Source organism: Aspergillus vadensis, assembly GCF_003184925.1.
Source record: "Aspergillus vadensis CBS 113365 unplaced genomic scaffold BO88scaffold_1, whole genome shotgun sequence".
NCBI classification, from domain to species: Eukaryota; Fungi; Ascomycota; class Eurotiomycetes; order Eurotiales; family Aspergillaceae; genus Aspergillus; species Aspergillus vadensis.
The window spans coordinates 2,778,142-2,793,762 of record NW_020292039.1 but is presented as its reverse complement, the minus strand read 5'-3'; the positions used below and the strand labels follow the sequence as shown (position 1 = coordinate 2,793,762).

At 54.9% G+C, this 15,621-nt stretch overlaps 5 protein-coding genes across 5 annotated transcripts; 3 read left to right on the top strand and 2 right to left on the bottom strand.

The window, feature by feature from the left end:
* Positions 1-96: 96 nt before the first annotated feature.
* Positions 97-5,287, top strand: bck1 (putative MAP kinase kinase kinase (Bck1)). The gene is made up of 2 exons (XM_025702393.1): positions 97-5,083; positions 5,136-5,287. Exons 1-2 carry the CDS (start codon positions 354-356, stop codon positions 5,251-5,253), a joined length of 4,848 nt encoding a protein of 1,615 aa, XP_025568780.1. The 5' UTR covers positions 97-353; the 3' UTR covers positions 5,254-5,287.
* Positions 5,288-5,613: 326 nt separating this feature from the next.
* BO88DRAFT_483962 (Golgi transport complex subunit COG3) lies at positions 5,614-8,380 on the bottom strand (the record flags this gene model as incomplete). Its single annotated transcript, XM_025712256.1, has 4 exons — positions 8,018-8,380; positions 7,614-7,953; positions 6,485-7,558; positions 5,614-6,411 (listed from the first exon to the last, which is right to left on the bottom strand). Exons 1-4 carry the CDS (start codon positions 8,224-8,226, stop codon positions 5,614-5,616), a joined length of 2,421 nt encoding a protein of 806 aa, XP_025568779.1. The 5' UTR covers positions 8,227-8,380.
* A 73-nt stretch (positions 8,381-8,453) lies between these two features.
* BO88DRAFT_400645 (RCC1 domain-containing protein) lies at positions 8,454-10,446 on the top strand. Its single transcript, XM_025705634.1, has one exon. It carries the CDS (start codon positions 8,538-8,540, stop codon positions 10,266-10,268), a length of 1,731 nt encoding a protein of 576 aa, XP_025568778.1. The 5' UTR covers positions 8,454-8,537; the 3' UTR covers positions 10,269-10,446.
* Positions 10,447-10,622: 176 nt separating this feature from the next.
* BO88DRAFT_378808 (pyridoxal phosphate-dependent decarboxylase family protein) lies at positions 10,623-12,742 on the top strand. The gene is made up of 2 exons (XM_025704455.1): positions 10,623-10,821; positions 10,953-12,742. Exons 1-2 carry the CDS (start codon positions 10,777-10,779, stop codon positions 12,594-12,596), a joined length of 1,689 nt encoding a protein of 562 aa, XP_025568777.1. The 5' UTR covers positions 10,623-10,776; the 3' UTR covers positions 12,597-12,742.
* A 70-nt stretch (positions 12,743-12,812) lies between these two features.
* BO88DRAFT_400642 (RINT-1 family protein) lies at positions 12,813-15,601 on the bottom strand. The gene is made up of 5 exons (XM_025705633.1): positions 15,430-15,601; positions 15,112-15,359; positions 14,753-15,058; positions 14,555-14,699; positions 12,813-14,505 (listed from the first exon to the last, which is right to left on the bottom strand). The coding sequence occupies exons 1-5, from the start codon at positions 15,577-15,579 to the stop codon at positions 12,874-12,876; spliced, it is 2,481 nt and encodes an 826-aa protein (XP_025568776.1). The 5' UTR covers positions 15,580-15,601; the 3' UTR covers positions 12,813-12,873.
* Positions 15,602-15,621: the final 20 nt, after the last annotated feature.

Below are 15,621 nucleotides of genomic sequence, written 5' to 3'. Positions count from 1 at the left end.
CTCCTGCTTACGTACTGTCGTTCGCTCCGATCTGGACGCTATTTGCGCTTGATTGATTGCCTGCTCGTCCATCTTGGTCGCTGAAATTACCGCTCCAAGTGCTGCTCGGACCGAGGGGCATCATCGATTGCGTCGTGTCGGCTTGTTCTAGCTCTGACAATGTGGGATTGCCTTGGGTCCTAAGCTTTCATGGTCTATCAGTCCCCACTCCAGGGACAAGTTTGATTGCGCAGCCCCGTGAGGTATATGAGAGCAGAACCTTATTGGATTCCCAGGACAACTTGTCTGCTCGTTAGACTCCGACATCCGCCTCCTTGCATCAATCCATTGGAGACGTCGCAGGAATCGCCAATATGGACGGTCAACGGCCGCAGCAGTACATCCCCGTACCCCCGCCGTCGTCGGCGACACAACCCTCCCAATCGCACATAATACCTTTACCACCGCCACCGCCTCGTTATCCTCCCACTCAGTCGCAGGGCGTTATGCTTCCGCCGCCCCCGGGACCACCGCCAGGGACAGCATATGGCACCTCCAAGCTTACCAATCCCCAACTGCAACATCAGAATACACTTGGGTGGCAGCAGCAGAGCTGGGCACGGCAGGCACTCTCACAAGGGTATCTTCCACCTCCTCCGCCTCCCCCTATGGTCCCTGCGAATCAATCTCCATACGGGCGCCCAGCTGCTTTGTCAATTCCCTCCGCTGAAACTCGGACGTCTGCGACTTACGTTCCTCAAGCTGGTACTTTTGGTCCGGGGGTCGGGATTCCGCCCTTCGACGTACACTCGAACCCCACGTACGACGGTGCGGGGACAGTGCAGCCCAGCGACAGACAGCGGAACCCGTCCACCCAAGCCTACGAATATCCGGCCACCGACTCTTCTCCGTATAAACGGGATGCCAATGTCCCTGCCACTCCTTCTACGACTCGCAATCTACCTTCCTCTCTAGCTGTCAATGATGGTGCTCATGATATGGCTTCAGTCAACTACTCTGCCACGAACATGCAAAACTCGCTGCAACAGGCGTCTGCGCCATCTTCGGAACTGACCACATCGGGCAGTCATCGCCATAACCACAATACATTGCTTGGTGGCATGTCGCCAAATGAGGCCTCAGTCCAATGGCCTCTCGATCGTGTCCTCCAATGGCTTGCGAATAACGGATTCTCCACGGACTGGCAGGAAACATTCAGGTCTTTGGAAATTCAGGGTGCCGACTTCCTCGAGCTAGGACATGGGTCAAATGGCCGGCCTAACCTGGGCAAGATGCACCAGGTGGTCTATCCTCATCTTGCAAAAGTGTGCGAAGCAAGCGGCACTCCCTGGGATCAGATCCGTGAACGGGAAGAGGGCAAACGCATGCGCCGCTTGATCAAGAAGATCCATGATGACAGCAGTTATGATACCGAGATTTCTATTCAGAAGCGGCGCGATTCTCACCCGATGAGCGCCCACGATGGCGCGCCTGACGCTTCGCCGAAATTGACTTACGAGCCCAGGTCCGCAGGCCCTACAGGGAATATCACAAACAGCCCTAATCTCAAGGCCCCACAGCCCGCATATGGACAAAGACAGAGCGTTCAGATGCGTTCTTTTACAACACCCATACCCGCCACCCATGATCATGCATCTTCTGAGCTTGCTCCGAGCGAAGCTAATACAATGTGGTCCCGATCAGACTATTCGCGAGCTGTTTTGTCTAGCATTGGCGGCGAGCATCACAGGCATAGCCCTTCGATGTCCAGCGATGGCGGAACATTTCAGATACCTATTCGATCTTACGAGGACAGTCCCAAGAGCGGGAGTCCAGCAGCGCAGCATGCTACGCTCGCACACACAGGCCCCTCGTCATCCACGGGAGATCTAGGCGTCAAGTTCGAGCACTCACGCGGCAACAGTTCGGATTCGACGACTGGTCGCCGGTATTATGAATCCATTAGGCAAGACGGCGGGATCCGTCCTTCGCCCCAGGAGTCAAGCAACCGTCATTCTGGTGGAGAAACCCCGTCTTCATACCCCAAAGACCACCGTAATGGGCTTTTGGGCTTCTTCAAGAAACGTTCCAAGGCAGGCGATTCCAACCACCCGTCTCCAGAGGAGCCTTTTTTGGAGTCTCCTACCAGTCCAGTGAACATGCGCCAGAACAGCTCGCAGCTGCCTTATAATAGGCCAAATTTCAGCACCAGTGAGTTGTCGCTGGGCGGCGAGCGGCCGTCGTCTTCATCCATGTCGGACCATGAACGATTGGCGTTGCGAGGTAACAAGCCAATGCAAAAGAGCAAAAAGTGGACTTTTGTGACTCTGGACGGATGGAACTATCGCTTGGTCGACATAACCGAGATGGACTCTGTGGAGACACTGCGTTCTGCCATTTGCCAAAGCCTTGGAATCGCTGATTGGACTGGGGCGCAGATCTTTATGACGGAGCCCGGGCAGACCGAACACGATGAGCCGTTGAATGACACTAGCCTGGCTTTGTGTCGGCGGACAAAGTCAGACACGGTTGGCTCACTGAAGCTGTTTGTACGAGGGCCCCATATGCAATTGGGTGTGAATAGCTCCACTCACTACGGCTTGGGGCTTTCGATCCCAGAGAAGGGCACGGCCTCACCCACATCTGCTCACCAGTTGCACAGAAAGCCGCTTGACGATGAAGCTCTCAGCAGGATATCTCCTCACAACCCGGCCAAGCCTACGTCTCCTCAAGTGTCTTCACGGCAGCAGCTCAAAGCTCCCAGTTCCAAGCTACCGCCAGCCTCGCAACCATCCATCACAACGTCCCCAGTCGATGGTGGCGCCGAAGCAGGACTGCCTACTGATGCCGAGAAGGCAGACTTGTTAGCTCGTCACGAAGAACATATGCGTGAGGTTGAGCGGAAACAGAGGGCCTATCGCATCTCAAAGGTCCCACCGATGCCACAGCCGAGAAAGGATGTCTATGGCGAAACTGGTTACAGGCGTGAGGGTGTCATTGACTTTGATCAGCCCCGCACGTCTCCTTACGAAGACAAGAAGTCTGAGCCGCTTGTGCCACTTCGCAAGCCTCCCACTGCGCCTCACGAGTCAAGCACACTCACTAAAGTCAACTCACTAAGGAAGAAGGATGTTGAGCGGCCCCGCATACAGACTACCGCGCAACCACATGGTACTCATGGTCTGGGAGCAGTATTGGCTAGTGTTGGTAGGATGACCAGCGCCATTGGAACCCCATCTCCATCAGTCCCCACGCCACCTGCCGCCAGCCAGGAGTTCAAAGGACCACAATCATCGGAGCAAGATAACCAAACAACGCCGACAGTGCATTCGAGTCAGTCTCCGGCACAACCTGGTTCTGCGACTCCTCAAGAACCCAAACCAACTTTGCAGTCTCGCAAGTCATTTGGACCCGAATTCGACTTTGAGGAGACCAAGGTCTCTTTCCAAGGGTCGCCGGTGCCGCAGCAGCCCCAGGAAGACTCCGACGAGGACTCCGATGATGGTCTTTTCGCCATTCCCATCGCGAGTACCAAGACCCCGGTTAAAGAAAACCCGCCAGTGTCCGTCTCGCCTGAGTCGCAAAGGCGAGCCGGGAAACCGTCTCTCACGCTGAACACTGAGAATAGGCTACGGAAAGGACTTTCCGTTAGCTTCAGGTCCCCAAGTGCTACCCGCGAAACGTTCGCCAGTTCAAGCGGGGAGTCAGGCAACAGGAACCCGTCCTTCCTTGACATGAGTGCTTCGCCGGAGGAAGAGAAGCCACCTCGCAGGGATTCCTTTGCCCAAGGAGACCTGTGGGCAAGCAGACCTCCAGTCGAGGGCGTTATTGATCACCTCGATGACTTCTTCCCGGACATTGATCTCGATACCCCTTACCTTGACGGGCAAGGCATGTCACCCCCTTCATCCCCAGCATCTAAGGTTGCAACCGACAACGACATAATTCCCAAGGATAAACCAGAAGCTGTACCGCACCCCACACCACATACACCCGCGCCCCCAAGCGAGAATACCCTTGGCTCTAGCGAGCCAACCATCAAGCCTCAGGATCCAGGAGTCGTTGCTCGACGGAACGTCAGTCGCTCTGGCGGTGGACTCACACGCATGAAATCGATTCGAGAAGTGGCAAAAGGTGCCAATCAAGCTAGTAGGAATCGGAGTGTGACGGCCAATACCGGCAATCAAAGATCAGGTGATATCTTGCGCCGCAAGAGCACGAAGATGTTCGGCGCCAAGATTATGCAAATCAGTCCGAAGCGTGGCAGCCGACTTAGCCAGCTGGACCCTATTCCCCAGAACCAGGCGCCTGCGGGCAATATCCCTCAAAGACAGCCCACTTTCCGCATCATCCGTGGTCAGCTCATCGGCAAGGGAACTTATGGCCGCGTATACCTCGGCATGAACGCTGACAATGGTGAGGTCTTGGCTGTGAAGCAAGTGGAGGTCAATCCTCGGATTGCCGGAACAGACAAGGACCGCATCAAGGAGATGGTCGCAGCGATGGACCAGGAAATTGATACCATGCAACATCTTGAGCATCCTAACATTGTGCAGTACTTGGGTTGCGAGCGAGGCGAGTTCTCCATCTCAATCTATCTCGAATATATTTCCGGTGGCTCTATCGGCAGTTGTCTTCGCAAGCATGGCAAGTTTGAGGAGAGCGTGGTGAAGTCTCTGACGCATCAGACCCTGAGTGGGCTGGCCTATCTCCACAACCAGGGAATTCTCCATCGCGACCTGAAAGCCGACAATATTCTCCTGGATCTGGACGGAACCTGCAAGATCTCCGACTTCGGAATTTCTAAGAAGACAGACAACATCTACGGAAACGATTCGACCAATTCCATGCAGGGCTCGGTTTTCTGGATGGCGCCAGAGGTCATCCAGTCCCAAGGACAGGGGTACAGCGCCAAGGTGGACATCTGGTCTCTGGGATGTGTGGTATTGGAGATGTTTGCTGGACGCCGGCCGTGGAGCAAGGAAGAAGCTATTGGTGCGATTTTCAAGCTGGGTAGCTTGAGTCAAGCCCCTCCGATCCCTGAAGATGTTTCCATGAACATCACACCAGCAGCGCTCGCCTTTATGTACGACTGCTTCACAGTGTAAGTGACATTGCCTTCTAGAACCCATTTCTTCTAGACTGACATGTTATAGGGACTCGCGTGATCGGCCAACTGCTGAGACTCTCCTAACCCATCCCTTCTGCGAACCCGACCCGAAGTACAATTTCTTGGATACCGAGCTCTACGCCAAAATCCGCCACGTCCTGTAAAGCACCACCCCAACTAGCACGAAGTTCAGTCCTATATTCCCAAGCATCTCTCTCTTCCAGCGTTTCGACTATGCATTTTGTTTCCTCTCCCCTGCATCATACCCAAATCGGCAGCATTTCGCATTCGGTGTGGCATAGTTTTGTTTGACGGAATTTGGCTGGGTGAGCTTAAATGTTTGAATAAGATTCTGGATATGCCTAGTCTCTCTTGGTTCGGTGACTGTTTGAGACACCATCACAGAAAAAAGTGTCTTGTCCCGTTTTCATTTTCAATACACTGTATATACATTTCAACTCCAGAAAATAAAAATACTAATATCTACTAGTACTACCAGTGTACAAGAATAAAAGTCCATACTATCAAGACCTTACACTCCCACCCCCACTCAAATTCCCCTCCTCATCATCATCATCCTCATCCCTCCCCAACCCAACAAAACCCACCCTAAACACCCCCTCACACCACTCCGCAAAAGTATCCACATCCCAAACCTCATCCTCCCTCCCCTTCCCCTTCTTACTCACAAAATTCCCCCTCCTCCTCTCCGCATCAACATACATCTCCCAAAACTCCTCATAAATCTGAATCACGCGATCCTGGACCGCCCCCACCAGCGTCTCCCTCATGCGCCCATCATCCAAATACTCCCCCAACACCTTCCTCAAACTCGCCACCTCCCTCTCCACATTCCCGCACAATGTATCCATCAAGCCCCCAGCAGAGGGAAGATTTCCAGATGATGCCCTAGCCGGCAACGACGCCGTCATCTTCCCCGCCGCGAACTCGTTGATGAATTCGTTAATCACGGTGCGGAGCCGTCCGTCGAGTTCGACCTTCGCGTCGAGCATGTTCTCCACCACCCGGGGGAGGAGGCCATGGCCGACGAGTTTGAATAGGTTGCGCGGGTTGAAGAGACCCCCGCGTGAGCGCAGCTCGTAAAAGGTGGAGGTCATGGCGGAGAAGTCGAGGGTGGTTTCGGGCGTGGTGTATTCGATGTCGAAGGCGACGATTTGTTGTTTGAGGATTAGGAGGTGGCTGAGGAGGAAGAGGTGCGCGTCTGTCGGGGTGGTTTTTGTGCGCAGGAGGGTGCTGGCGCTGTGGAGGGAGGTCGTGGTTTGGTGCACGATTTGGTGGGCGAGGTCGTCGAAGACGGTGGACTGGTTTGTTTGTGTTAGTTAATTGTTATGGAGGGGAGTTAGGGTTTGGGGGTGGGAATGGGGAGGGATGTACGTTGACGAGACGGTAGATCCGGCTTAGGAGCCAGATGGCTTTGCGGAGGGTTGGGTACCAACCGCTTTGGTCTTGTGTTGTTGGGGACTCGAGGTCCCATTTTGTGGTGGCGGTGGTAGTGGTGTCTTCGGGGGTCGTTGATGATGGGTCGCTGTCGTTGCTGGGTTTGGTTGTGGGTTTGGGTCGGGTTGGGAGTGTCGTTGTGGAGGGAGTGTCTGTGGAGGTGATCTTGCGGCCGCTGATTTGGCCTTCGGTGACGGATATGGAGAATTGTTTGTTGCGGGCTGGGTAGTCGAGGTCTTCGGGGCGAGGTTTGTATCGCTCGATTTCGTCGCGGAGGAAAGCTTGCGCGCGGAAGACGAGGCGGGTTTGGACGTCTTCGAGCGCGGGTTGGATCAACGCTGGGAAGTCGAGCTGGTTGGCGTCGACTTGTTGCTCGATCTCCTCGTCCTGGTCGAGCAGGTATCGGGTTTGAAGGAGGGTGCAGAGCTGGCAGAGCTTGACGATCTTGTCTTCGTGGATGATGCGCGGTCTGAGGTGGTCGTAGAGCGGTTCGCAGATTGTTTCTAGGAAGTCGTAGAGTCCGCCGTGGCCGTGGAACCACTCGCCCCAGAGTTCGAACTCGTCAAGGCATACGCCGCGGATGTAGCTGATGCTGGCGCGGGCAAAGGAGACGAGATCCTGGGAGGATGTCGGAGACTGCGCGAGGTCGTTGAGGTTCTTGTAGACGAGGGGGATGATCAGTTTCCCGCGCGTGGCTGCGTAGTTCGCATGCAGCTCGTTGAGCAGGCTCTGGTATTCGGCTTCGGTGCCCTGGTCGGGGTCTAGAGGCGGAACGGCACGCTTCTGAATTTCGAGTCCGATCTGTTTCAGTTCCGGCGCGCCAACTCTGAATTTGGCGTAGAGCAGTGTGGACATGGTTGTGTCGTTGAGCTGCTTATCTGCGATCTTCTTCGACGCATCGGCGTATACATCGCGGAGGGAGGACACAAAGTGGGTTCTGATCAAGGTGAGGGCACGGGTCATGAGTAAACGGTACCGGGAGCGGTATACACCAGCTTCCTTTTGATCGGGCTGTGAAACAGGACCAATTAGCTGGAGTGCGATAGACATTGTGATGTATACTGACATGTGTCTCCATGTAATCCAGGCATTCGTCGAGACGCCGTAGCATATCCGAGAAATCCTTCCCACGGACTGTATTTCCAGCCCCGGGGGCATTCAGTCTCCTCGACGCAGGATCCAGAAAGTCATAATACTGGAGGTTCTCTTGGATATCCTCTGCCAAATCCGAGTCATGCTTCTGCGCAGAGAGCAGCCCCTCACATTGTTTCCGGAATTGAGAGGTCTGCGATTCCACGGCTCTAAAGTCGTTTGAGAGGCTAGTCAAAAGGTCGAGGGTCGACGACGTATCGGTCAATAAGGAATCGAGATGGGACTTGGACATTTGAAGCTCCTGGAGACAAGCTCTAAGAACAATTGATGTCAGCATGGACCAGGGGCTCTGTGGGGGTGAACCGCGGATGGGCGTACTGGTATTCATCGTAGCTAGCTTCCAGCAGGCTCTCCTCTACTTCATTGTACCATTGCGCAAATTCCAGCTCATTGCGAATATCGGTAACTGAGTCCACACCATCCGGGATCGTCTCAAGTTCGGTGGCCTCTTTGACCTTCTGTTCCAAAGCCCGGCCCGACGGGGCAGTTTGGCGTCGACTTCGCTGTCCTGCAGCTTTTTGACGCATTGTGGGAAATTCTTAAGTGTTAAAAAGATGTGCCTTACAGCCTCTGCATCAAAGCCCCCATAAAATCAAGGTAAACAATCCCTGTCAAACCCTGAGCCCAGGCGCAGGGAAAGACCGAGGAGCAATGAATCCGGCGTGGCTTCAATGCGCTATTCTGCCGTTGCCTTCCGCCTACGCGACTTGGACGCAACATCCAGCTGATGTTTTGCCTCTTTCTCATTGATCGATCAAGATCCGCTCGGGAATAAACAAGAATATTGGAATTTAACTTCAGTGTCGGCGTGCGAAACCATTAAGCACTGCCAAACATCATGTGGACTCATCGGGGGCGGCAATCGGTGACCACCGTCGTCACCAACTCTTCACGTCGCCTTGTGAGAAACAACCGATCTATCGCCACGCCCTGGCGCAGATCTTATGCCAGCAGTAACAAGGGACCGGAGCCATCGGCTAACTCGAACTGGCTCCGGAACTCTTTGGGCATGGCGGGAGCAGGCACTGCTGCCGTTTTTATTTACGAATATGCTACATCCAACCGGAATCAGATTGAGAAGCCAGTGGAGAAGGTGAAAGACCTGGCTAAATCCGCCGAGGAACTGAGCTCGCAGTACGTACAGCACAAGCGGAGTGTTAAGAGTCCCGGTGTTTATGTCTGGGGCAATAACGCCTATCGTGTGGTTGATCCGGAATCCAAGGAGTCTGTGGTGAAGACTCCCCGGAAATTTGCCTACTTTGAAGGTCAAGTGCTCAGAGACCTCAAGCTCGGAGAGAGGTCCGGAGCAGCCATTACGGAGAACGGCGACCTGGTCCAATGGGGCAAGGGCTATTCAGAGACTGAATTCAAGCCCACAAAGACTCTTACCGGCAAGAATCTGGCTTCGTTGTGCATGTCCAACGATCGGATCCTTGCATTGTCCTCGGACGGCAATGTCTATTCACTACCCATTGCCAAGGAGGACCAACTGGGTGGCCGCAAGACCAAGGAAGGGTCATGGGTGCCTTTCCGCTCGGGAACATCCAGTATTAGCTACCGCTTGCTGCAGCCGACATTGAAGCTGGGCGAGCGTGTAACCGCTCTCGCCAGCGGACTCGACCATGCTCTACTCTTGACCAGCTCCGGCCGGGTGTTCTCCGTTGCGGCTTCTACTGAGAATTACCCTTCCTTTGGACAGCTCGGTATCCCCGGCTTGACCTGGGCTACTCGCCCCAAGGGACCGGTGGATGCCCTTCACGAGATTACTGCGCTCAAGGGTTCCAAGATCGTCCAGATTGCTGCGGGTGATTACCACTCGCTCGCCCTTGACAAGGACGGCAATGTGTTCGCTTTTGGCGACAACTCTTTTGGACAGTTGGCGATGGAGTTCAACCCGTCCTCGCCTTTCTGCGACACCCCGACTCTGGTGCCCATCAGGAACCTCTACCGCGGTCCCTGGTTGCCCAAGGCCACTCGGGTTGCGGCCGGAGGTGCCAACAGCTTCTTCACCGTGGATGCGCAGCGCATACTCAGCTCCAAGGAGGATCCTGCCACCCTCCGTGACCTGGGACGCATCACTGCCGATACCTGGGCTTGCGGACGGGGCATCTGGGGAGCTCTGGGTACCGGCAAATGGACCCACGTACAGGATTCACTCGCCAAGGTGAAGGCGCTGAGTGGTCTTTCCGAATTCGACGAGAAGACCAACCGCCTGACGCCCATCCGCATCCATGATCTCTCAGTCGGCACGACCCACGTCTCCGCGGTCATGAACAACAGCACCCATGTGGATTCAGCTCCCTCCAGCACCTTGAATGATACTCGTGACTGGGGATACGATGCGCTCTGGTGGGGAGGCAACGAGCACTTCCAGCTGGGCACAGGCAAGCGCAGTAACCTGTCCAAGCCGAACTACATCCACGCCCCGCCGGAGGATGCAGACGAGCAGCAGGAAGCACGCCTCCAGATCATGCCTCGCCATAAGGGCAAGGTCGACCGTCGCACGGTGAGCATGGAGCAGCGCGTGGTATGTGGACGACACATTTCTGCCATCTATTCTTCCGTATAATTTGACCCTCTTCTTTTCCATGTATAATGAACCATAATTGGTGCTATGACCATGTATATTAGCTATATCTTCTGGGCGTGTTATGAGGTGATTGGGGTTGAAAAAGTCGTGATCAGGGCATGTAATACCAACCTATCAGCACACAGCTGGAATCCAATGCAAATCTCATACTCTTCAGAGTACTAGGGTCTTTGGTCTGAAGTATGAATGGTTCCTGAACGGCCACCAGTGCCGGATCTCCACCAAAGACTGGGTCATGATGGCGAATACCCGGAAAATGTCATCACTTCAGTGGATCCTCTCGCCTTCCGCCTGCTCTTCCGATTGACTTTTGACAGCCACAATGGTTACTCCATGAGCTGCTTTTTCTCTACAATTTCTTGATAATTCCCCTTCGATATCGTTGTCGTATCGCCGTGTACAGTCTCTCTCCTTTGTCCACTTCTCAATATCCTCTTGTATATTCCCCGATCCCTCCTCAACTCCTCCAATCTCTCTCCCCGCATCCATGGCTTCTGCCCCGCCGGCCAGTCGCGCCGATGAAGTACAAAATGTGAGTCATGCTCTTTTTCACTTCTGATGAGCCGGCGCGAATTCCTCGACCCTAGCTCCTGTCTCTATGAGCCACTGGCATCATCCTTTCCTTCAATACGCACCATACTGACTGCATTGACTGCTCTACAGCTTCTGAAAGCCGTCGAGGATCTGCTGATTCCGTTCATCCGAAGCGCCGATGAGGACCCTTTAGCCCAGCAATCGCTGCACAACGGCACCAATGGCGACTCCAAGCCTCGAGGCACGGCCCTCGTCGAACACAAGAAGCCCGAAGAGCTGCAGAAGCTCCTCCAATTAGACTTCCCCGACCAAGGAACCGGACAAGACGGACTCATCGAAGTCCTGCGCAAGGTTCTGCGCTACTCGGTCAACACATGGCACCAGGGATTCCTCGACAAGCTTTATGCATCAACCAACGCCCCCGGCGTAGCGTCGGAGCTTATCCTGGCGGCGCTCAACACCAACGTCCACGTCTACCAGGTCTCCCCAGCCCTGACCGTCATTGAGAAACACACCGGCAAGCAACTCGCCTCTCTCTTCGGCCTCAATGGCCCCCGCGCCGGAGGCATCTCCGTCCAAGGAGGCTCCGCCTCCAACACCACCTCGATCGTGATCGCGCGCAACAACCTCTACCCCAGCACCAAGAAAGACGGCAATGGCAACTACCGTTTCGTGCTCTTCACCAGCGCCCACGGCCACTACAGCATCGAAAAAGCCGCTCAAATGCTCGGCCTCGGCAGCTCCTCCGTCTGGGCCGTCCCCATCGACAAACAAGGCCGCATGATCCCCTCCGAGCTCGAAGCCCTCGTCCAAAAAGCCCTCGCCGAGGACCGCACCCCCTTCTACGTCAACGCCACCGCCGGCACAACCGTCCTGGGCTCCTTCGACCCCTTCCACGACATCGCCGCCATCTGCAAGAAATACAACCTGTGGTTCCACGTCGACGGCTCCTGGGGCGGCTCCTTCATCTTCTCCTCCTCCCAACGCGCCAAACTCTCCGGCGCCGAAAAAGCAGACAGCATCGCCATCAACCCCCACAAAATGCTCGGCGTCCCCGTCACCTGCTCGTTCCTCCTCGCCGCCGACATCCGTCGCTTCCATCTCGCCAACACCCTCCCCGCCGGCTACCTCTTCCACAACGACGACACCGCCGCCGCTGCACCAGACTCCCTCAACGGCGAGACCGAACTCGTCGTCGACTCCCCGGAGGTCTGGGACCTCGCGGACCTCACCCTCCAATGCGGCCGTCGCGCAGACTCCCTCAAGCTCTTCCTCAGCTGGACCTACTACGGCACGGCCGGGTACGAGCAACAAATCGACTCCGCCTGCGCCGTAGCAGCGCATCTCGCTACGCTGGTCGAGCAGAACCCCAACTTCGTCCTCGTCAGCGAGAACCCGCCGCCGTGTCTGCAGGTGTGCTTCCATTATGCGCCGAACCGCGCGTACGTGCATCCCCGCGGGCTGGTCTCGAATGAGACGGAGCGCGGGAAAGCGAATAGTAAGGTCACGGAGCAGATTACGCATGCGATTGTGGAGAAGGGATTCATGGTGGACTTTGCTCCGCCGAGTGGGGATGAGGATGCTGTCGGGAATGGGAAGTTTTTCCGGTGTGTGGTGAATGTTCAGACGACGAGGGAGACGGTTGAGGGGCTGATTCGGGCGATTGAGGAGGTTGGACCGGCGATTGTGCAGAGGTTGAAGAGGGAGAGTGCCGGGGAGGTGTCGACGAGGAGGTTGGGGGAGAGGGGTCATGGTCCTGTTGTGCATCTTTGAGGGGTGGGGTTGGTTACTACTACTACTATGTATCTGTTAGATATGTTTTGGGAGTACTGTAGAAACAAAAGTCTGGGCTATAGATGGGATGGTATAGATATAGAGTGTATATACATACATACAGGGTGGGTAGTATATAACGAGGAATCTAGTGAATGAGATGATAAGATTATATTTGAATGCACAGTGAATTTTAACAATGGATATCTCATGCTACTACTTACTAATTACTACTACCATCATCCATATATACACAGCCCCGGTGCGCCTCCTCAAACTAATTACCAATCTCCGCCCGTCTCTCAAGCACGCTTCTCGCCTCCGCCTCCGTCAAACTCTCGATCCCCAGTTCCGCAAGCACAACCCGCGCGCTTTCATTATCCTTAAAGAGTCGCTTCTCAACCTCCCATAACCCGGGGCGTGTGTCTCCCTCGACTTCTGAATCCTCCGCGGTAGTAATAGTCTTCGCATCAGCCGAGTTCTCCAAACCTAAGAGAACAAGTCCCTCCGCTAGTTTCTTCATGTTCTTGATAGAACTGCCAGCTGTTGGCTGCCCTGCTCCGCTTCCCAGGGCAGTGTCAACGACACTGCAGAGATGTTCGACGTCGCTGATAAATTGCGCGGCACCAGACGCGGAGAAAGTGTTTCTTGTGAGTACACTGCTCCAGAAGTAGGTCTGGATGGCGAGGAGGACCTGGCGGGTGATGCGGCGGAGCGGGGCGACTCCCAGTGCGCGAGAGAGGAAGGTGATCTCGGTGGAGAGGGTGCGCATGGCTGGGGCGAGGTCCGAGGTGGGAGGGAGAGGAGTAGTGGTGTTACTCGTGGATATGGAAGCCCAGGTGGCGACACGGGAATATGGTTTCAGAGCGGAGCGCACGTTTGAAGTGAGAGTGGAGGTGATGATGGATTCTGAACGGAGACGGAGACGGCGGTAGGCGGAGGCAGTCTCGTCGAAGAGAGCGCCTTCTGATGAGGATGCACCGGTGCTTTGGTCGTGACTGTTGTTGTTCACGGCTTGGGAGGTGCGGGATGCGACGTCTGCGATAGACATGGTGCCCGCTACGTTTTTGCCGCTGTCTTTGTTTTGTCGAACGCGGTCTTGGAGCTCGGTCCAGAGTTCGACGAAGAAGACTTCGTTACTCCAGTCTTCCATCTTCTTCTCGAGGTATTCGGCGCTGCCGAAGACTCGGCACAGTCGTTCGAGCCCGGCCACGCCCTCGATGCTGGCGGCGTCGGCGCCTTGGACGGTGCGGCCAATGGCGGAGGTCATGGCGAGGTAGGCTTCGAGTGCTGAGTGCAGGCGTTCGTGGAATTGGTCGAAGATGGTGATTTGGATGTCAATGAGGAAGCGCAGCTTCTGGCTGAACGAAGACAAGGGCTGGTAGCGCTCCGTTATTGTCTCGAGAAGATCGTTCACTCGGATTGCAGCCTTGGTGGGCTTGGTGGAAGTGAAATCGACGCCTTCATAGTCGATGTGGCCGCTATCCGGGGTGTCGACGATCTCCTTGTAGCGGGCCAATGCGAATTCCTTTTCGACCTGAAGCCAGCGGTCAAACCAGCCTTGCTTGGTCAAGACTTCCCAAGTCATTCCCCGCCAGTCGTCGGTGGAGTAAGGGTCCGGTAGGTAGTTCCACAACTCGCGAACTTCGTTGTCAAAGTTCATCAGTTCATGCATGAAGTGGCTCAGAAGCTGCGGGTGATTCGCGATCTGAGGCAGAAACGTAGTTATCTTATGGTTCAGCACTGGCAGGAGGGCTGTGATGTAAGCGTGAGAGGCATTGTAGAAGTTCCACCCTATGTCAGTGCCGACATTCTGCGCCTCTTGATCGAAGATGGGTTGGAGGAACGAGGCGAAGAATCCCCCAAAGTTGTTGATCAGGTCCATAACATGAGCCAGGAAATATTCGGGCTATCCTGAGTTAGAAACTAGTTTTCGTTACTGCAAACGATGTACGTACCTTGTCAAGCCTATTTGTCGGCTTGTCTCCGCTGAAATGGTACTTGAAGCGCAGTTCGAGCGGGTGCACTATAACTTCCAATGGTAGAAGAACTGGCGGCTCAACGCCATGGCGTTTCGACACATTGGTATGAGTCTCGAGCTCCCTATAGCTGACAGGTTACACCCAACCTTTGAAGTTGTCTTTGATGCCACGTACGGTTTCTGCAGGCCCAGAAGCAGTTCCACATTCTCCCTCCACTGTGTCTGTATATCCTCCGGAAAATGAAGATCCTTCGAGGGCCATTTCATTTGCTCCATTGTTCCTTGTAGTCGTTGGGCGAAGTCTGATTTCATTTGCTCCCTGAGGGCGGACGATAGCTTCCCCACGTAGTCGACCAGGTGAGGGGCAGCTCCTTCTGCAGCTGGCTGAGCATCTTTAAGGCTCTGGGCAACGTTGCGCAGTCGGGTATACGACTGAATCGCGATCCGGGGTTGATCTTTGATGTTGTCCAAGGCCTCCTTGCTGTATTGGAGATCAGCGACCGTTGTCTTGCCCAATACGCTACTATTTCATACCTCAGCTCCTCCGCCTCCTTGAGCAAAGTCATGTAGCCTCTTGAAATCTCAAGCCTCCGCAGCTTCTCTATGCTCGCTTCAAAGCGCTTCGCTGCCTCATCGCTAGAATCCGACCCCGTGAGATCTCTCAAACGCCGATCGATATCGGCCTGTTGCTCGTTGAACGCTTCGGCTTGCTTTCGAGTGGCTTCGGCATGGTCTTCGGAGGCTTTTGTGGCATTCGATAGCGCTTCGTGAGCTTCTGCTAGCTTTACAGTCAGCTGTCAGCAAGAGTATTCGAATGTCTGCTATTGATCTGGGGATGGTCAAACGCTCTACCTGCTTGCGTTGGAGCTCATGTTGGGCTCGGAGACTCGACAGCAACGAGTCGAGACTTTCCAAGTCGGCAGTTACCTGCAGCTTGTCATTCAGATAATCCTCAACCCGCGTCCTCTCATGCGACGACAGAGCAGAAGCTGGAGTCGCCATTGTTGATAAGCTGGCGGGGAAGAAACACGGGGAGAAAGACGA